Source organism: Diceros bicornis, chromosome 5 (genome assembly GCF_020826845.1).
Source record: "Diceros bicornis minor isolate mBicDic1 chromosome 5, mDicBic1.mat.cur, whole genome shotgun sequence".
Lineage (NCBI taxonomy): Eukaryota > Metazoa > Chordata > Mammalia > Perissodactyla > Rhinocerotidae > Diceros > Diceros bicornis.
The window spans coordinates 24,898,509-24,920,202 of record NC_080744.1 but is presented as its reverse complement, the minus strand read 5'-3'; the positions used below and the strand labels follow the sequence as shown (position 1 = coordinate 24,920,202).

The following is a 21,694-nucleotide window of genomic DNA, read 5'->3' as shown; positions in this document are numbered from 1 at the left end:
TGGAAGTTAGGCAACTCAGGACTGACAGCCAAAATAACCCCACCTCCTGTGAAGATCAGAGCACTGGACCTTCTTTCCATCCCCTTTATCTCAGCACACTACCACCACCAAGTCCTAGGTAAAGGTTTCTGAATAAACCGTCTTATAAGAATCCCCTGGAGCAGATGGAGCAGAGGTAGGATGGAGGTGAGTTACCTTGAGGGGACGAGGTCGATCAGGCTCCTTCCAGCGCAGATAAAGCTGACCCACAATAGAGAGCCCCACAAAGAACCAGTAGCTGAAGCTGTAGTAGTTAATGAGCTGGAAGATGTCCTCCACACACAAGTAGATCAGTGCCATGATACCCTGTAAGCACAAGCCCACGTCAGCTCTGCTTATGGCCTTTGTTACTCAAGGCACTTTTCACTCCCCTTTATGTCCCACAGATCATCCCCTTGTCAAGTCCTCAGAGACTCCCTCTCTCTCCTTTTCTGTTCCTACCCCCTTTAGTTCCCAAGTTTCAATACGTCATTCCTTTTGTATTAAGTCAATAGCCTCAATTGGTTTTTCAGCCCATTCTTCACACCTTTGCCAAGTTAACCTTATGTAAAGCACAGCTCAAAACAGTTCCTCAAAAATCTTTTGCCTAAGAGGCTCCCCATAATGGCTCCAACCTATGTTTCCAGCTTTTATCTCCTACTCCCCAATTCCACACTGCCTTATCTCAGAACTTTTTGAAGCTGTTTCTCTTAACCTATAGCCCATCTCTACCATTTGCAACCCTAACCTTAAAAATCCACTTCAAATGCACTTTCTTGGAGAAGTCTTTCCTCATTCAGCCTCTACCCCCATGGAAGTGATCATTTCTTCCCATAAACACTACATCAGTCACTTTCATGGCAGTCGTTACAATGTATTCCCTGTACATATGCCTTATCCAAGACTGAAGGAGGTTACCATTCCTTAAAGAAGATGGATTCTCTCTCAGGAACCACCGCAGCAGTTAGCACAGTGCCTTGCTCACAATGGCTATTCCAACACTAGTTTTTCTATTACAATCTCTTAGAGCTTTCAGGAAGCTAGAACAGTTGCATCTACTGTTACTCAGGTTTCCCCCACAATCTGGCTTTCAGGCCCATCCTTGAGATGACTTACATTGAAGAGCAGAGCTGTCACCGGCGTGTACCGCTCAACCTGAATCATGCAGATGGCGTCGGGGAGATGGCCTTCTCTTGAGCCCACAAAGAAGAGCCTATTGGGGGAAGACAGGTGAGGCTGAGGAACTTGTGAGATGCTGGGTGTGGCCTGGCTCACATGCCACACAGCCCTCTCTCTGCCATCCCCTCCTTCAGAAGAGTTTGAATAATATGGAATGGAGTTCAATATTGAGATTAGTAAGAACTAGAGGCTGCTGATGGAAACGAGTAAAGAGTTGTGAATATCATCTGGGAAGCACAGTGACTAACGTCTGGGCCCTGTTAAGTCCTATCCTCCCCTGCCATAGCTCTTCACAACACATGCCCAGTAAAAGATGCCACTCATACCTAGAAGCAGCCACAATGGAGGCATTGAGGCCACCAAAACAGGATAATGCAACTGCCAGTGGAATTGTCCAGTTGAATATTCCAAAAATCTGGTCTGCAAAAGTCTAAGGGGAAGGAATGAAAAAAGAGTCATTACCAGGACCTAAAAGGGATGAAAGGCATGGACAGGCATGCCCCCCGATTCCCCGTACTAGGAATGCAACCCTCTTCCACAACAAGGGTAACAGGACCTTTTTGCAAGCCCAGTATCCTAAGCATATTCCTTTCAAGGACTACCCCCTTTCTGGGACTTTGAAGAGCTGTGGTATACCCAGAAGCCCACAAACACACCCTCAGCCTTCTGCTAGTGAAAATCCTTTACCACAGCAACAGCATCACTGGCCAGGATGTCCCTCATGTCTAGCACGGTGTAATAGGCCACATTGGTCAAGATGTAGATGATGGTGACAATGGGCATGGAAATGCCAATGGAGAGGGGCAGATTCCTATAGCCAAACAGAATAATGGATACATTAATCATACAGTCGCATCCCCATGTCACCTTTAATCCTTAGACTGTCACACCAGGGATGGGGCCTCCTGTGGCATTTCCCCAGTGCCTTTGCCTTTGAAGTTGCCTAGGATAGTGGCTGAAGCACTGAACTCTTAAGAATTAAAGAGCATCAAGGGAAAAGAATATTACATTCAGAGAAAGGGCTATGCAAAAAAAAAAAAAAAAAAGGATTAACAAAGAACTATGTCACAGCATAATAGTACAGGAAGATGGGAGGTTTTTGGTTTTGTTTTTTTTACATCTAAAGGTCTCTTGGTGTCAGGATTCCTTCTCTAAGATTATCGGAAAATTTGTCTTAAGGTTGAGAAATATAAGAAGAAATTATAGAGGCAAATTGTGAAATCTAACAACTCCAGAGAATAAGACAGGCCCTCAGTAGGAAGCGCAGTGTGCATATCTGAACAAGCAACCTGAGAAATATGTCAACCCCACCTCCTTACTCAGTTTGAGAACCTTGGTGCCATCCTAACCAGTGGCCAAGAGAAAGATGCGAAGACCTCTCAAGGTCCCTCTAGCCCAATAAAGCCATGATCTCTATAAACGTTTTTCACAATGAGACTGGGGGAAAGGAAAAAGAGGCAAAGACATTCAGCTTCTGTCCAGTAGGTGGAAGCACCACCCAGGCCTCTATCCTGCTTCTACTGTCTGCTCCCAGGGATGCAACACTGGATGTGTACTTTGTTTCTCAAAGCCAAAAGGAGTTTATTATTCTTCTTTTGACCTAAAAATTTACAGAAACTCCACTCCCTGGCAAATCTTAGTTCCCAGAATCATTGAATTTTAGAGCCAGGAAAGGCTCTAGAGATCATGTAATTCAACCCCCTCAATTACAGATAAGGAAGCAGGCAAAGAGATGGTGGGAACTCCCTCAAGGTCATCCAGCAAATCAGTGGGAAGACAGGCTCCAGGCCCTTGACTCCCTGTGCTGTGCTCTTTTCACTCTGCATGACTACAGGGTAATTCAGAGTAACAATGGTGGGGTCATATCCTTGACTGGCTGAAACAATACCACTACATCAGTATGAGTCTGAGAAACAAGGAAGGGACCAGAAGGGACACGGGAAGATTTCTGGGAGTCTCTGACCTAAGTTATCCATGTGGGGATAAGAGTGGGTGAAAGATCTATCAAGGAAAATCTATAAAAAAGCATACACGAGCACATGGTACAACCTGCTTTAATTAATGCAGGAATGAATGAACAAATGTGAAAAGGGCTCTTTAAAAAATTTCTTTTTAAAACATACACAAGAAAGTTCACATCTCAGCTCTGTTACCATGATCATGGACAAGCTACTTCTCTGGGCCTCAGGCCTCCCATCTATTAAAATGAGGCTGATAAAAATCAACCTTGGCAGTTGCAGTATGCTGTCTGACAGGCGGTAGGAGCTCAATAAATGACAGCTATCATTATTGCCATGGGAAGTTGATGGTGAGGTACCTACCTCTCAGGATTCTTGATCTCTTCAGTGACATAGTTGAGGGTGTCCCAGCCCGAGTAGGAAAACAGAGCTGAGTACAGTCCCAAGGCAATGTCACCCATTGCAAAAGATGAGCCCTCAAAGGAATTCTCAAAGTGAGTTGAGGTTCCTGGAACCCAGAGAACATAGAAAGGCAGAAGAATTAGTGGCCTACCTCCCAACTTCAAGGCAATCCATAAAGGAGTGGAAGAGTATGGCAATGATAGCAGGTGAGTGGCTTAGAACACCTGTGGCAGCAAGGGTACTGGTGAAGGACAGGGAACAGAAGAGAGAAGCCCATGGTCATGGGCTGGAATGCAGGGTACATCATGGGGATCTTGACAGGAAGGACCGGGGTGACTTTCTAGGAGCTGAGGGGCTGGAGAACAGAGTGATGCGGTTCTGTCCTGCCCTGCGAGCTGCCCGATTCCTGCCCCCTTTCTAACACTGGACAGAGCTGATACGGGGTGGAGGAAGGGCAGGACTCGGCATGCCCAGGCCAGTAGAGTAGTTGTAGGGTGGGGGTTCATACCTGGAACCTGGAGAGGAGTGGGTACAAGGAGCTCATTTCTACCCTTGCCCACTCCCAAGGGGAGAATAATCATAGCCACAGCGTTGGGCTCGACAATCTGCAAAAGCCGGCTGCCAGGGCATGACTGTCAGCTCTTTTGCCGAGATCAGCCTCCTCTGGGAGACAGCATGCATAGAAGTTAAAGGACAGACTTTGGGGTCAGTCCACCTGGGTACAAATTTCAGCTCCACTACTTACTAGCTGGGGACTTGAGCAAGATAATTCTGCAGCCTCAGTTTCCTCATCTATAAAATGGGAATAATAATAGTACCTACCAAATGAGATTGTGCACAAAGGGCACTTAGAGGAGTGTGGCTCATAGAAAATGCTTAACAAATGTTAGTTGCTATTAATATTATTTCTTACCCTGGCCAAGTCTAACAATGCCTGCGATGATGATGGCGATCAGTGCCAATACTTTAGCATAGGTGAAAATATCTTGTACCAGGGTTCCCCACTTGACATACGCACAGTTAATGAAGGTTAAGAGACCTGAAAGAAAAATAATACCGATTGGTGACTGACCCTACCATCCAGAGGGGCTTAGCTTCCCAAGCAATTTTTCCAGTAGCAGTCACCAAAATAGACCGTTTGGCCAAAGACAGAAGTGTCTGGGCTCTGACCTGCTCTGCATTGGAAACCTCTGCCCAGAATGTCCTCCCCACTATCATTCAAAGGCACTTGCTGAGCAGCTGTGTACATAGCACAAACACAAACAGAAACACACACAGAAAAACACACCCTCAGCACTTACACAGGAGACACAAAACAAAGTGACTGTGGAGTTGCTTACATACAAAGTGCTCACAGCAGGGGGAGGCAACTGGTATCCATAGAGGATTAACGATGTGTTCTGGCTGTTGGCTCTGAAAAGTCACGGTCTCTCCACCCCCTGCCTCCTGTTATGGGCTCCAGAACCCAGCATTCTGATGCTGTGGTATTACTGTTAACCTTGACGAGTCCTATTGTGACTTATCCAATGTCTGGGCCAGCAGGTCAGGATGTGTGGCCAAGGATTAGGATGGGGGCCAGACTTCCTGCTACTGCCTGCCAGCTCAGCTGCTTGTTTTCGTGCTTGGAAAGATTCTTGGAGCCGAGGTTCCTATAAAATGGGGACAGGGCATTTTTCCCAACTAGATAATGTAAAAGTAAGAGCTACAAACATTCCTCAAATCCTTCTACCCTAGGGTAGAGGCAATCCCTTTACCTGGACGAGCTTTGGTAAAGTTCACACATCACCCTCAGAGCCAGGGTTCTTTTTTTTTTTTTAAATCATTTTATTTTTTTTTTCATAATTTTATTTATTTATTTTTTTCCCCCAAAGCCTCAGTAGATAGTTGTATGTCATAGTTGCACATCCTTCTAGTTGCTGTATGTGGGACTCGGCCTCAGCATGGCCGGAGAAGCGGTGCGTCAGTGCGCGCCCAGGATCCGAACCCGGGCCGCCAGCAGCGGAGCGCGCGCACTTAACCGCTAAGCCACTGGGCCAGCCCGAGAGCCAGGGTTCTTAACCTAGGACTTCCACAAGGCCTGAAATTCTTTGCAAAGTGTTATGTGCGTGTGTCCAAAGTATATGCATTTTTCTAAGAAAAGGGTCCATAGCTTTCATCAGAATCTTAGAGAAATCCATTACCCCCAAAAAAGTTACAATCAGCTACTTCAGAAGAAGAAATTCAAAAAGGGAGGTCCACACATGCTGTGAGGTTGACCAATAGTCCCTGGATGTGGTGGGGAAGACAGTCAAAAGAAACAATTCTGAAACTCAGCAGACTGTTCCTCAATCTCCTACCAGCCTTTTAAACAGGCAGGAAGGCACCTATACCACACCTTCCCCACTGTGGCAGTGAATTGCTTCACTACTCCCTCCTTCCCAGCTCAGCAACTGGAGCACTAGAAGGACGGCTCCAAAGGCAAGGCCAGAGCCAGCCTGCCTGACCAGCGCAGAGATTGAGACCCAGGGCTGGGCTTGCCTGCTTCAGGCCACCAACACAGCCAGGAAGTACTCCCCATCTACTCAAAACAGCTGTCCCATCATCTCTCTCTCTCCCCCCCTCCCTTACACCTCTCCTGTTCTACTTGCTGCCCAAGTTCTTTTCTGCTCTTCCAGAAACGGGGCATTCCTGTCCCACAAAAACATTTGCCTTTCTGCCTAACACACAAGACAATAAACACCAACCTTATCACAGGGCTGGGCAAAAATGCACCCATAACTCCAGGCCTCCCCAGTGCTAAGTTAATCATTAAAGACACAAGTGTGCAGTCTCCACGAGCACCCCACAAAATGACCAAAGTGCCTGTATGGCGCCCTCCACAAATCTTTCAGATGTGTTGATCCCCCCAAGCCAGTCACCCAGCCTTGACTCCCCACTGGCCTTCGGCCTCCAGCCATTCAGCAGCCCTCAGGCCACTTCCCTCCATCCTTACCCTCGGGCCTGCTGCTGACTTACAAATATAACACAAGCCGGGTTTGCGACTAGAAACACCAGGGACTCCTGATGCTGCCATATTCACCAGGGAATGGGACCGCTAATTAAAATTCATGGTTAGCCCTCAGGGTAACCATGGGTCACAACACCAAACTGGAGTGGGCTTAAGGGACTACTTGTGGTTCAGAGTCAGGCTGCAGCGTGTGCCGCAAGGTTCTGTTCTCAGCTCTGTCCAGGGATGTGGGCAGGGAAAAGCCAACTCATCATCCTTTACAACAACAAACCCTGAAATGAAAATACATGGATTGCTTACATTTTAATCCCTACCACTTCTCTACTCTCACGTCCACCCATTTGTATCCCTCCTTTTACCCGCCAGTATTTCCCCTCCCCCACTGACCCACCATCTTGCCCTGGTCTGCTCTCTCTATGGAACACAGGGGTCTCAGTTTGAATGAAGAAGGGAATCCTATGGAAAGAAACCAGGGCACAGAGGAACTGCCTGAAGAGAGTTGGCCCTCACCTTCCCCAGAGCCCAGCTTTATCTGGGGCCTCTTGGCTGTGGGAGCAGGAAACGAGTATGGCGGCAGCAGTGCTGACTGGGTTCTTTGTCCCCACCCCCAACGGATACAGCTGACCCGAGGCCCCAGAGCCAGGCCAAGTGCACTGTTCTTGAAGTGGAGCCCAACCTCCTGCTTCAGAGGCAGGGACAGGAGGGGACCACAGGGGTAGAATAATATGGAGGCAACTGCAAGTTACCCTCAAGGACAGAGACACCCTACCCTCCTCCTATGTCTAGGTGCAATTCAATCCCCATCCAACGCTGGGCCAAGTCGACAGGAAGATGGCCTGAAATCACCTTGGACCCATGACTCAGGTGCAGCTCCATTCCTGCTTTGACCCCTGCTTTGGAGAAAGGAGCAAGTGCGAAGAAGTCACTCCTATAATCATCTAAAGAGATGCACCTGAATGGATCATCAAACCCAGCCTATATGGGCTCCCCTGGAGCAGGAGCCTAGCTCCAGCACTAAGGCCCAGTGTCAGCTCTAGAACTAAAAGCCAGGAGAACACTGCCTAGGTTGATTCAGAACAGAACAAAGCTTGCAGCCCACTCCGGATCAGATGCCCAGATTTAGTTTAGGTGCTCAAATTAAACAGTCCCTGAAAAAGAACGTTAAACCTACAGTTTTCCCAGCACCATTAGTTTTAAATACATAAAATGTAACACACGAAACTTAGGCCGCTATTTAATCCATTCTCTGCTTCAAATTCCCAGGGACTATAAAACCTCAATAGTTTATTAGACAACTCATTCCATTTCTTCTGTTTTTTGGGGTTTTTTTTGAGGAAGATCGGCCCTGAGCTAACATCTGCCAATCCTCCTCTTTTTGCTGAGGAAGACTAGCCCTGGGCTAACATCCATGCCCATCTTCCTCCACTTTATATGGGACGCCGCCACAGCATGGCTTGACAAGCCGTGTGGTGTTGCGCGCCCAGGATCCGAACCGGCGAACCCCGGGCCACCACAGTGGAGTGCGCGCACTTAACCGCTTGCACCACCAGGCCGGCCCCAACTCATTCCATTTCTAAAGCAATCAATAGCTCTTCCTTCCATTAAACCAAAAACTTCTTCCTTGCAACTTCTACCCAGTAGTCCTAAACCTCTGCTCTGGAGCTGCCCAGAATCCAGCTCAACCCTCTTCCACATACTGGCCCTTCTTATCATTAAACATTAACACCCTGTCCCCCTTGAGTCTTCCCTCTTTCAGGCTAAAAACCTGAAAGTTTCTTCAACCTCTTGCGTGACAAGTGTGACTTCCAGACCAGTCACCATCCCAGTCCTCTCTTCTGCATTTACTTCACTTTGTCAGTGTCTCTCTGGAAACGTGAGACCCACACAGAAAACTCCAGACATGGTTGTAGACTATGGCGTCTCAGTTTGAATTCATTGTCAACTACAGTTCCTTTTTTCCACACCTCAAACTGATGAGCTTTTCCCTCTCCCTCTTTTTGGGCCTATAAAAGTTATTTTTTTTTTTTAATCCCAAATACGGGACTTTACATTTATTCCTAGTAACTTTCCTCTGTGAATTTTTTTTTTTTTTTTTTGCCAGGAAAGATTCACCCTGAGCTAACATCTGTTGCCAATCTTCCTCTTTTTCTTTTTTCCCTCCCCAAAGCCCTAGTACATAGTTGTATATTTTAGTTGTAAGTCCTTCTAGTTCTTCTGTGTGAACCACCAACACAGCATGGCTACTGACAGACAAGTGGTGTGGTTCCACGCCTGGGAACCAAACCCAGGCCACCAAAGCAGAGCGTGCCGAACTTTAACCACTGGGCCATCAGGGCTGGCTCTCCTCTGTGAATTGTTTTTGTGTGTGTGTGTGTGAGGAAGATTAGCCCTGAGCTAACATCTGATACCAATCCTCCTCTTTTTGCTGAGGAAGATTGGCCCTGGGCTAACATCCGTTCCCATCTTCCTCTACCTTATTTGGGATGCCACCACAGCATGGCTTGACAAGCGGTACATCGGTCCATGCCCAGGATCCAAACCTGCAAACCCCATGCCACCAAAGTGGAGCGCGCAAACTTAACCCCTACGCCACCGGCCAGCCCTCCTCTCTGAATTTTTTTTTTGTATGAGGGAGATCAGCCCTGAGCTAACATCCATGCTAATCCTCCTCTTTTTGCTGAGGAAGACCGGCTCTGAGCTAACATCTATTGCCAATCCCCCTCCTTTTTTTCCCCAAAGCCCCAGCAGATAGTTGTATGTCATAGTTGCACATCCTTCTAGTTGCTGTTACGTGGGACGCAGCCTCAGCATGGCCCAAGAAACGATGCGTCGGTGCGTGCCCGGGATCCGAACCTGGGCTGCCAGTAGCGGAGCGCGTGCACTTAACTGCTAAGCCATGGGGCCGGCCCACCTCTGTGAATTTTTAAGCATCATTCCCATCTACTAGAAATGGATTTTTCCCCTTAATTTTATCAATTAATTCAAACGCTTTCAATTTTGTGAAATCTGCAAATTTGATTAGCATACCTCCTCAGTTTTCACCGAAGTCACTGATAAAAATGTTGACTATGGGGGCCAGCCCGGTGGCACAAGCGGTTAAGTTCATGCTCACTGCTTCGGCAGCCCAGGTCCGCAGGTTCAGATCCCGGGTGCGCATCAACGCACCACTTGCGTCTCATATAAAGTAGAGGAAGATGGGCACAGATGTTAGCTCAGGGCCAATCTTCCTCAGCTAAAAAGAGGAGGATCAGCATCGGTTGTTAGCTCAGGGCTGATCTCCCTCACAAAAAAAAAAAAAATGCTGACTAGGATAGGCAGAGCCCCGTAGTCTATCACAATAGACCTGCCTGTATGCCGTCATTATTCCACATCAACCAAGAATCCATCAAACTATTCTTTTCTCTATGCCACCTTTTTCCACCTTGTCAACAAGAATATCAAGAGAGTTTGTCAAGAACCTCTCTGAAATCTCTATACACGTCTCTGCTCTAGCAATCTAATAATGCTATCAAATGATTCAAATGAAATTAGTACATATTTATGCTAGAATGTTCATAGCTCTACCATTGTGATAGTCAAAAATTAGAAACAACCCAAATGCCAATCAACAGTAGAGTGGCTAGATAAATACCATGGAATACTAAACAGCAGTGAGAATGAACCGTCTACAACCACAGACAAAAAGATGGATGAACTTCACAACGATATTAAGTGAAAAAGCCAGACACAAAAGATTACATACCCTTTATATCCATTCACACAAAAACAGGCAAAATTAATGTATGCTACTAGAAGTCAGAACAGTGATTTCCCCTTATGTGAGTGTGGGGGACAGGGGAGAGTGACTGGGAGGAACACAGAGGGGTTTGGGGGCCGGTTTCTCGATGTGGTTGCTGGTTACACATACGTGTTCAGTTTGGGAAAATTCATCAAGCTATACATTATGACATGTGCACCATTGCTTTTGTATATTACACTTGAATACAATGTTAAAATTGAACAAAAATGAGGTTAGCTTAGCTTAGTTTTTTTTGTGGTTTTTTTGGTTTTTTTTTTTTTTTTTGGTGAGGAAGATTAGCCCTGAGCTAACATCTGTTGCCAATCCTCCTCTTTCTGCTGAGGAAGATTGGCCCCAGGCTAACATCCGTGCCCATCTTGCTCTACTTTATACGTGGGACGCCTGCCACAGCATGACTTGATAAGTGGTGTATAGGTCTGCACCCAGGATCCAAACCCACAAACCCCAGGCCACCGAAGCAGAGCATGTGAACTTAACCACTACACCACCGGGCCAGCCCTGCATAGCTTGTTTTTAGTGAATCCATACAGGTTACTAGAGATCCTCCTTTCTTCTCCTCATACTTTGCTAACCAGGTTTAGCAGATGAGTCTAGAATTGGGGCAGGAATCAACTTCAAATTATCAGTACAGAATGCTCAGAATCCACCTTTCTCTTTCTTGGAAAGCCAGATTATCACTCGTGGTGGGCAGAATAATGTCCCTGGAAGGTAGAAGAGTCAGTGTCAGAGTGATGCCATGTGAGAAAGACTTGACCAGCTACTGCTGGATTTGAAGATGAAAGGGGGCCATGAGCCAAGGAATGTGGGCAGCCTTTAGAAGCTGGAGAAGGATTCTCCCCTAGAGCCTCCTGAAAGAAACACAGCACTGCTGACACCCTGATTTTAGCCCAGTGAGACCCATTTCAGACTTCTGAGCTACAGAACTGTAAGATAATAAATTTGTGTTGTTTTAAGCCACGAAATTGGTGATAATTTGTTACAGCTGCAATAGGAAACTAATACATCACTCAACAGCTTCTTTTTCACACCCTTCCTGTTCTCCAAGATCCTGGATGCCTGGTGGTGATTCTGTCACCTCAACTAATTATAAATTTTTTCAATTTGTCTGCAAGTAAATAGGTATAAACATTTAAAGCAATGACATGCTTTATTACTATCTCTTCAACTCTCTTGGTCTTGCTTTCTTGTTGGCCTAGATCTGTTAGCCTGCTGGTTTTTTATTGCACCCTTTCTAGGTTAGCAGTCCTTCTGCCAGGTAAGGTTAGAAGAAAAATGGGACTGTGGCCTCCTCCTTTCTCTCCACCATCTATCATCGTAGAACTAACTGTCCCCAGAGCATCCAGCCCTGCCCTTGTTGTTCTCACTCTGAACATTCCTCTCAGAGCCTTCTATTGTCCTCAGTTGCTTCTTCAGATCTGAGTCCATGCTGGGCACGAACCTTCAGGACACTCTTGCATTTTGTTTTAGTTACATACATCACCTCTCACCATCCCTTGTATTTCATTTCTAAAAATCTAAGCTCATCAAAAAGCTATGTGTTCAGGGCCGGCCCCGCGGCTTAGCAGTTAAGTGCGCACGCTCCGCTACTGGCGACCTGGGTTCGGATCCCGGGCGAGCACCGACGCACCGCTTCTCCAGCCATGCTGAGGCCACGTCCCACATACAGCAACTAGAAGGATGTGCAACTATGACACACAACTATCTACTGGGGCTTTGGGGAAAAAAAAGGAGGAGGATTGGCAATAGATGTTAGCTCAGTGCTGGTCTTCCTCAGCAAAAAGAGGAGGATTGGCATGGATGTTAGCTCATGGCTGATCTTCCTCACAAAAAAAAAAAAAAGCTATGTGTTCAATCACATTAGTTTCTTCAGATGATTCTCCTTTTCTTCCTAAATAAGATAATTTTCAAATATTTTATCAGAATTTCATTTTGAAAAGCTCTTGGTCTTTTTTTTTTTTTTTTTTAATCCCTGGCTATGAGATTATAATTCTTTTCCCTCAACTTTTCTTCCAGCTCTTTGCCTAAAATTTAGAGTGCATTTCAGAGGAAACCCAGCATTCCTTTTTCTGGGAGGTACAAACTCTGAGCAGGCATAGTCACTTCCTCACAAGGATTTCACATTTCCCCTGTTTATGTTAAATAATAATAAGTCCTTATCCTTTATAGAGATTCATTTTGAAGCCCTTATGGGTTAACTGGTATGATGTCTTGGATTTGCTTTAAATAATCTAGTGGGTGAGGGCAGGGTGATTGGAATATAGATAAAACAATGTTGATAATCATTCATGCTGGTACTTGAACCCTGCGAGTTCATCGTATTATTCACTCTACTTTTGTATATGTTTGAAACTTTCCATAACAAACCATTTCTTAAAAATCTATAGCAGGGGGGCCGGCCTGGTGGGTAGTGGTTAATTTTGCACACTCCCCTTCGGCAGCCCAGGGTTCGCAGGTTCGGATCCCAGGTGCAGACTGACACACCGCTTGTCAAGCCATGCTGTGGCGGCGTCCCATATAAAGTAGAGGAGGATAGGCACAGATGTTAGCCCAGGGCCAATCTTCCTCAGCAAAAAGAGGAGGACTGGCATCGGATGTTAGCTCAGGGCTGATCTTCTTCACAAAAAAAAAAAAAAAGAAAGAAAGAAAGAAATAAAGTCTTTCCCACCAAGATGATTTTTAAAAAAAAAATCTATAGAGGTACTGAGAATACAACTGGTTTTAGCAAAACATAATCAGGGAGTTGAGGCTTCCATCATTACCATATTTTCCCTTTAGTACAAATTTTATAATCTTTATTAGGAAAGGAAAATATTTATTTTCCTTCTAATCTGATGGTGTGCAGTATATGCCCACAATTACATCATTCCTACTTCTTTTTGCTTTTATCCTCTGTTCTCTTCACCATGCTTCTTCCCTTAGGATGGGGATTTATTTCCATGCACTATTACTATGGGAGACCTTCAGGAAAATTCCCTAAATGGAACCCAAGTGCCTCTGACAGCACCATGTAATAATTCTTCTTCTCAAGGTAAGCAGATAGGATTAACTGAGGCCGGTGCCTTTGTGCCCTTTCTAAGAGATAGGTCACATATCTGTGGTGAGAGAGGAAAGACTTCCCCTGTTTAGCCATAAGAAGAAACCCACCTGCAGGCAGAGAGCTGGAAGCAGCACTGGGTGGTACTGCATTACATATGCTGGGAAAGAAAGAAAAAGGAAGTAAAACCCTTTGACAGGTCTCTGTGTCTTGGTGTACCAAAATTTCCCTCTCAATCAAAAGAATCAAAATGCGACCTTGCCCAGAGAGAGCAGGCATCCATTGTTACAGCGGATCCTCCTACAAGTACATCTCTTTTTGATATATGACATCAATCTCAGCTCTTCTAGCAAGTCCATTGCTTTTGAATTAGGTATACTCTTTCACTGTCAAATCTAATCAAATATGAAATTGTTCCCTCCTTGCAGTAAAAGTAAAAAGCAAATATATTTATTAGCCTTATTTTTAATGTTCGTAGATATGAGTCCAGAAGCATCATTCCCAATCTTCTACCCTAGTTTCTCCAAAGGCATTACTGAGCAACTTTACCACCTTTATTCTTCTTTCTATATAATATCTCATAGCCTCCGAAATACCCAGATTTATACTTTTATCTGTTCATTTTTCTCCTTTCCTCTAAATTTCAGTTTAAAGCCTTATTAAACACATCTGTCCCAATCTCTATGAAATCTGCTCTATCCCTTGCCAGAGTCTATCCTTCTGGTATCTTAGCATTTACAATCAGGTACTATGTCCTGTGTTTTCTTTTTTCCTTCACATACACAGCCTTTGATTGACAGAGAGATGAAAATTCCACCTGCCACTCAATTCACTATCTTGAACTTCAAAGTCACCAGTGACACATCTCAGGTGTCTTCTGACCAGTGACGTCATTCATCCTGCAGCAATCGGCAGAAGGATAGCGGTCCGTGGGCTTAATTGGCATGAGCTTGCTTCATCATACGTTGCTCAAGAAAAACCACACATCTCTGCATTAGGCTTGTCTAAGTAGAGTAAGAGTCACACTGCTCAGGGAGCAGCCAAGCCCCTTAACTGGTATGCTCAGGCCTGCTAATACCCAGATGTCTCCAGAATACTGCTGCTACTTACCCAGAAGGACCAAATTTGAGCTCTCTGAAAAAGCATCAGATCTGTTGCCTAAACCCAGAAATTTCAAGTCTTTCCTCCTTTTCTGTGCTGTATCTCCATTTGTTTTGTTTGTGTTGTCTAAAGCTGGTTTAGGATACTCTCTACACCTTAAAAATCACTTTTTCAGGCCAGCTCCGTGGCTTAGCGGTTAAGTGCACGCGCTCCGCTGCTGGCGGCCCGGGTTCGGATCCCGGATGCGCACCGATGCACTGCTTATCAGGCCATGCTGTGGCGGTGTCCCACATAAAGTGGAGGAAGATGGGCACGGATGTTAGCTCAGGGCCAGTCTTCCTCAGCAAAAAAAAGAGGAGGATTGGCATGGATGTTAGCTCAGGGCTGATCTTCCTCACACACACACACAAAAAGAAAAAAAATCACTTTTTCTTCCTGGCTCCTTGATGTATTATTTCTTCCATCCTTCTCAGAGGCTGTTATATCTCTCAGATAGCACATGGTCCTCAAACTCTTTTACCTTTTCAGCCTATAGAACCATTTCGCTTACTCAGGCACCATGGGTGAGAGCATCTGGCAAGAAGACACACCAACCATAAACCCTATGGGTCACTGGATCAGATTCCTCCTACTCTGCCTCCTGGAACTCAGTCAGCATTTTAGTTGCTGTGGCTCTGCACCACTCTGAGGGAGCAAGCAGGCAGTTTGTACCAGGAAGCTCTCATATTAAACCACTCCATCTGCTCCCTCTCAAAGCCAGCCAATCCTTATTAATCTTATCCTTTCTGATTTGCTCAGCTAGGTCCAGTTCAAGTCCTCAGAAACAAGACCCCAAGCCTGAGTGAGCATCAGAGTCATGTGAGGAATGTTACCCTATAGCTTCAGGGCTCCACTCCAGAAGTTCTGATGCAGGAGGTCTGAGACGGGGTTTCCCAGGGGAGTCTGATGATCTGCCTGCTTTGGGTGTGCTACCTTAGGTAATCGCTAAACCAGATAATCACACACAGAACAGCCTTGATCAAAACAAGCCTAAACCCTTCACTTAACTCAGCGCTCCTCTATCCTGGCTGCACACTGGCATCACTTGACAAGCTTTAACAAAGTCCAGGCCTCAGGCCCCACCCAAGCCAATGAAGTCAGAAACTCTGGGATGGAGCCCAGGGATCAGCATGTTTAAGCTCCCCAGGTGATTCTGAAGCACGGTGACAACTGAGAACCTCTCCTCCCAAGGCCCCCATCAGTTCTCCTCAACAGCAACTTTCTGCTTCCTCAATTCTCCTTCTCCAGGCCAATTCCCATTCTTCTACCCAGTGGTTCAGATCTATTTGGTTGGGGGAAAGGGGAGGGAGAGGAAGAGGCCATGAGTGTTTTTTTTAAAACCCCTGGGTGATTCCAATGTACAGCCAGGGTTGGGACCCACTGTCCCTAGCTCCTTTCCCAACTTCCTCCAGGCTATCCTCTCAGCTTCTTCTGAGGCAGAGAGAAAGAGAACAGTAAAAGGAAGAGACCAAGGGTGAATCCCTGAAGAGCCTTGAGGATCAAACCAGCACAGAGCTCTACTGCCCACACACACTGCTGGTGAAGTTTGTTCCAAAGTTCACAATGAACCCACACAAGAAAGTACCCAAGGCTCTGACTTTAGCCTGTTTGTTGCTGTGAAAGTTGAAATGTAAGCTTCCCCACCTCCAACCTACAATGGCTCTTGGGAAAATCCCTCTGGGAGAGGTAACTAGCTTCCAAGTAAAAAGTTCAAAGGGCAAAAATCAGTTGGGGGCCCAGCATCTGGCTGTTCCACCTCATTAGCGACAAGTACATGAAGTCATTGGTTCTGGTACCAGGATTAGCTGCACGAAGACACGTAGCCAAAGCTCTCAGACAGACACACAGAGATCCGAAGTCCTCTGCAGACAACAAGCAGCTCTAGCAGACTCAGGATGAGCTGTCTGCCCTCACCTCTGCCCAGCTCCCACAATGGCTCTCAGCCCCCCACCACTACCCTGAGAACCAAAAGCACACAACGCCCTTCTTAGCCAAGCTGAATCAGGAACCATATCTTCTGTTCACTCATCCAGCTGACATTTGTTGAAGCACCGACTACATGCAAGTCACCAGGGCCAAGCGTCAGGGACACAAAGACTCTGCCTGATCCCTAAAGAACAGTAGTCTGTTCCCAGGGGTCCCTGAGTATGTGTTGCTGGCTGACTGGTACGTGGGTAGACTGAAGACACAGGAGATAAAATGTCTCGTTAACAAAAGGCAAAAAACTAGACCAAAAAACCTAGGTCACAGGGTGGGCAAGAGTAGGCAAGGCAGGAGCAGAAATGTCCAATGCTGCCAACAGAGCAGTGCTGGCTTCAAAGAAGGGGCAGTCTCGTGGAGCTGGACTTCTGGACACCTAGCCCTGACTCTGCCAAGAGAAAAGTTCCACCTCTCCTGCAAAAGAGGAAGAAGAGTCTCAGCCCTCCTTTCTGATCTCTGAGCTATTGTAAGACTAAAACTGCTTTTAAGTCATCCAAAGACAGAATGTAGAAAGTAAAGTTTTTAGAAATTAATCAGATGCATATAACTGTGAATATAATTTGCAGCAGTAGATACCGTTTTTGACAGACAAAATTATGTATTAGGTCATTTACATTCTTACGTACGTCATCTAATTTAAACTCTTTATAATTTTATTTATTTATTTTTCCCCCAAAGCCCCAGTAGATAGTTGTATGTCATAGTTGCACATCCTTCTAGTTGCTGTATGTGGGACACGGCCTCAGCATGGCCAGAGAAGCGGTGCGTCGGTGTGCGCCCGGGATCCAAACCTGGGCCACCAGCAGCAAAGCGCACGCACTTAACCGCTAAGCCACGGGGCTGGCCCACGTCATCTAATTTAAACTGACAGAGTACATTTATTATCTCTATCTTACAATTGAGAAAACTGCAACTAGAAGGATGTGCAACTATGACGTACAACTATCTACTGGGGGGCTTTGGGGGAAAAAAAGGAGGAGGATAAGGCAATGGATGTTAGCTCAGAGCCGGTCTTCCTCAGCAAAAAAAAGAGGAGGATTAGCACGGATGTTAGCTCAGGGCTGATCTTCCTCACAAAAAAAAAAAAGAAAACAGGCCACTCACCCAGTGGCCAGCTCCAAAGCTCGTATACATTCCACCACACCATGTGCTTCCCTATTTATATGCAAGGACTGGAACAATTCCAGTGTTGGAATTCCAAGGGTGGAACGCTTGGGTGCGCTGAGTCAGCCTTTCTCTCCCTTGATCAGTACAGAGGATATCCTCACCCCTTTGGGAGGCAGCAATGAGACTGCCATTGTGTGTGGGACTGGGAGTGGGATTATCTCCCCCTGGGGTAATGGGGCTTCTGGCTACAGAGAACTGGAGCAATCCTCAAAAAACTCAGAAGCCAGAATAATCAGCTTCTGGAGGGACCATCTGCACATCTCACTGGTTGGGAAAAGCAACAATTTATAGGACACTGGACAGGACAGCAAAGTTCTTTCAGAACTCAGAATTCATTCATTCATTCATCCATCCATCTATCCATCTATCCATCCATCCAACAAGCATGTATTGAGCACCCACTGTGTTCCAGGCCCTGCGCAGGCTCTGCAATTAAGACCCAGTCCCCAGTCTTTACTAAAAAGTGACCATGTCATCTCAATAGATGCAGAGAAGGCATTTGACAAGATACAACACCCATTTATGATAAAAACTCTCAACAAAATGGGAATAGAAGAAAAGTACCTCAACATAATAAAGGCTATTTATGACAAACCCACAGCCAACATCATACTCAACAAGGAAAGATTGAAAGCCATTCCTCTGAGAACAGGAACGAGGCAGGGCTGCCCACTCTCACCACTCCTATTCAACATAGTACTGGAGGTTTGGGCCAGAGCAATTAGGCAAGAAAAAGGAATAAAAGGAATCCAAATAGGTAACGAAGAAGTGAAACTCTCACTATTTGCAGATGACATGATTTTATATATAGAAAACCCTAAAGAATCCATTGGAAAACTATTAGAAATAATCAATAACTACAGCAAAATCGCAGGGCACAAAATCACTCTACAAAAATCAGTTGCATTTCTGTATGCTAATAACGAACTAACAGAAAGAGAGCTCAAAAAGATAATACCATTTACAATTGCATCAAAAAGAATAAAATATCTAGGAATAAATCTTACCAAGGAGGTTAAAGACCTATACAATGAAAACTACAAGACATTATTGAAAGAAATCCATGATGACATAAAGAAATGGAAAGACATCCCATGCACATGGATTGGAAGAATAAACACAGTTAAAAGGTCTATATTACCTAAAGCAATCGACAGATTCAATGCAATCCCAATCAGAATTCCAATGACAGGGCCGGCCCCATGGCTTAGCAGTTAAGTGCACGTGCTCCGCTGCTGGCGGCCCGGGTTTGGATCCCAGGCGCGCACCGACGCACTGCTTTTCCGGCCATGCTGAGGCCACGTCCCACATACAGCAACTAGAAGGATGTGCAGCTATGACACACAACTATCTACTGAGGCTTTGGGGGAAAAATAAATAAATAAATAAAAATTTTAAAAAAAGAATCCCAATGACATTCTTCATGGAAATAGAAAAAAGAATACTAAAATTCATATGGGGCAACAAAAGACCCCGAATAGCTAAAGCAATCCTAAGAAAAAAGAACAAAGCAGGAAGCATCACAATCCCTGACTTCAAAACATACTACAAAGCAATAGTAATCAAAACAGCATGGTACTGGTACAAAAACAGACACACAGATCAATGGAACAGAACTGAAAGCCCAGAAATAAAATCACACATATACGGACAGCTAATTTTTGACAAAGGAGCTAAGAACATACAATGGAGAAAGGAAAGTCTCTTCAATAAATGGTGTTGGGAAAACTGGACAGCCACATGCAAAAGAACGAAAGTGGACCATCTGCTATCGCCATTCACAAAAATTAACTCAAAATGGATCAAAGGCCTGAAGGTGAGACCTGACTAGGCAACACACTATTTGACATTGGTCATAAAGGAATCTTTTCGGATGACATGCCTACCCAGACGAGGGAAACTACAGAAAAAATAAACAAGTGGGACTTTATCAAATTAAAGAGCTTCTACAAGTCAAACGAAACCAGAATCAAGATGAACAGACAACCCACCAGCTGGGAGAGAATATTTGCAAAACATACATCTGACAAGGGGTTGATCTCTATAATATATAAAGAACTCACACAACTGAACAACAAAAAAAAAACCTGATCAAAAAATGGGCAGAGGAAATGAACAGACACTTCTCCAAAGAAGATACACAGATGGCCAATAGGCACATGAAAAGATGTTCAACATCACTAATCATCAGGGAAATGCAAATCAAAACAACACTAAGATATCACCTCATGCCCGTTAGAATGGCTATAATCACCAAGACAAAAAACAACAAATGTTGGAGAGGATGTGGAGAAACAGGAACCCTCATACACAGCTAGTGGGAATGCAAACTGGTGCAGCCTCTATGGAAAACGGTATGGAGATTCCTCAAAGAATTAAAAATAGAGATGCCCTATGATCCCACTACTGGGAATCTATCCAACGAACCTGAAATCAACAATCCAAAGAGGCTTATGCACCCCCATGTTCATTGCAGCATTATTCACTATAGCCAAGAAGTGGAAGCAACCTAAGTGTCCCTCAACTGATGATTGGATCAAGAAGATGTGGTATATATCTATACAATGGAATACTACTCAGCCATAAAAAAAGACAAAATCATCCCATTTGCAACAACATGGATGGGCCTGGAGGGTATTATGTTAAGTAAAGTAAGCCAGAAAGAGAAAGACAAACACTGTATGATCTCACTCATATGTGGAATATAAACAAACACATGGACAGAGAAAACTGTATTGTGGTTACCAGGGGCAATGGGGGTGGGAGGTGGGCCCAAGGGGTGAAGGGAGACATATATATGGTGACAGACAAACAAAAATTTACAACCCAAAATTTTACAATGTTAAAGACTATTAAAACATCAAAAAAAAAAAAAAGTCAATATAAAAAGTGACCATGGACAATTACAAGAATCAGGTGCTATAGAAGTCACTGAGAGATAACCCATCCAGTCTGGGGCAGTGAAGGGGGTGCAGTGGGCACCAGGACCACCGTTACCTGGACTGAGTGTGTGGAGGCTTGTGCTAGGGTTGGGGGAAGGGAGGCAGAATTCCTGGCAAGAGAGGGCAACATGTGATTACCCTGACAATGAAATCAGCAATGAGTGAAGTCACCCACGCATACAAAAAACTTACCTAAGCAATAAGCAGTAAATGACTTCAAGGTCTATTAGCAATACTAGCATATCTAGGGCTGTAGTTCATCAGCAGTTCTAACAGAAGACTGTGCCTATAAAGGGAAAGTAAGCCACTCTGACAGGAGCAGAAGCTGTATTTGCCCTCTTGAAATTGTCACTGAATAGAAAAGGATGAAAGTATGGCAGAAATATAGATCATGCCTCTATGAGGTAGGGACTCCATTCTACACATGAGGAAATGGAAACTAATAAATTTAACATGCCTGATTCCATGTTCTTAACCACCATGCACCACTGCTTCCCACAGGGATGGGGGTATCCCCTGTGCTGTTCAAGGTAGAGAAATGCTGGCTCAACGCACCTGAGCATTGCAACCACAGAGAAGACCTTATTGTATAGGAAGGATGTTTCATCCAACTTTTCCAGAAATATATTCTTAAACCAACTAAGGCAGGCTTAAGTCTTTCCCATAAACTCCTCCCTCAACCTTGGTGCCTCCCTCTAACCACCACGCTCCTTGCCTTCAGAATCAATCTTCTGGAAACATCTACGTTCCTCCTCTCCTTCCCTTGTCTGATGTCCACTCTACCACACCAGTGAAAATACCACCAAAGTTTCCTCTGACCTCCTAGTTGCCAATTCCAAATGACATTCCATTTCTTATCTTAACAGTTCCTCCAGAAAGGCTACCTTTGAGTGTAAACCCACACCCTTAGATGCACTGCCCTTCCTCTGGACTCCCACATCCCCACACTACCCACACTGCATTAGAATGGTTTACATATCTGTCTCTCCCATCAGCTATGAGCTACACGAGGGTAGACTCGGTAGCGGTCATCCTTGTATCCCCAGAGCCTGGCCCAGAATTAGGCAAAGAGTAGACACTCAAATTTCA

General features: G+C 45.2%; 1 protein-coding gene across 5 annotated transcripts in view; it reads right to left on the bottom strand.

Moving 5' to 3' along the window:
- SLC7A7 (solute carrier family 7 member 7) overlaps positions 1–21,694 on the bottom strand; it is a 36,981-nt gene that overhangs the window by 953 nt on the left and 14,334 nt on the right. For all 5 annotated transcript variants that reach the window (XM_058540966.1, XM_058540967.1, XM_058540971.1 and 2 more), the window contains 6 exons: positions 4,471–4,596; positions 3,519–3,663; positions 1,885–2,008; positions 1,524–1,627; positions 1,135–1,231; positions 196–345 (listed from right to left, as the gene is read on the bottom strand). In XM_058540966.1, the coding sequence (XP_058396949.1) occupies positions 196–345; positions 1,135–1,231; positions 1,524–1,627; positions 1,885–2,008; positions 3,519–3,663; positions 4,471–4,596 (746 nt within the window). The remainder of the gene's footprint in view (positions 1–195; positions 346–1,134; positions 1,232–1,523; positions 1,628–1,884; positions 2,009–3,518; positions 3,664–4,470; positions 4,597–21,694) is intronic.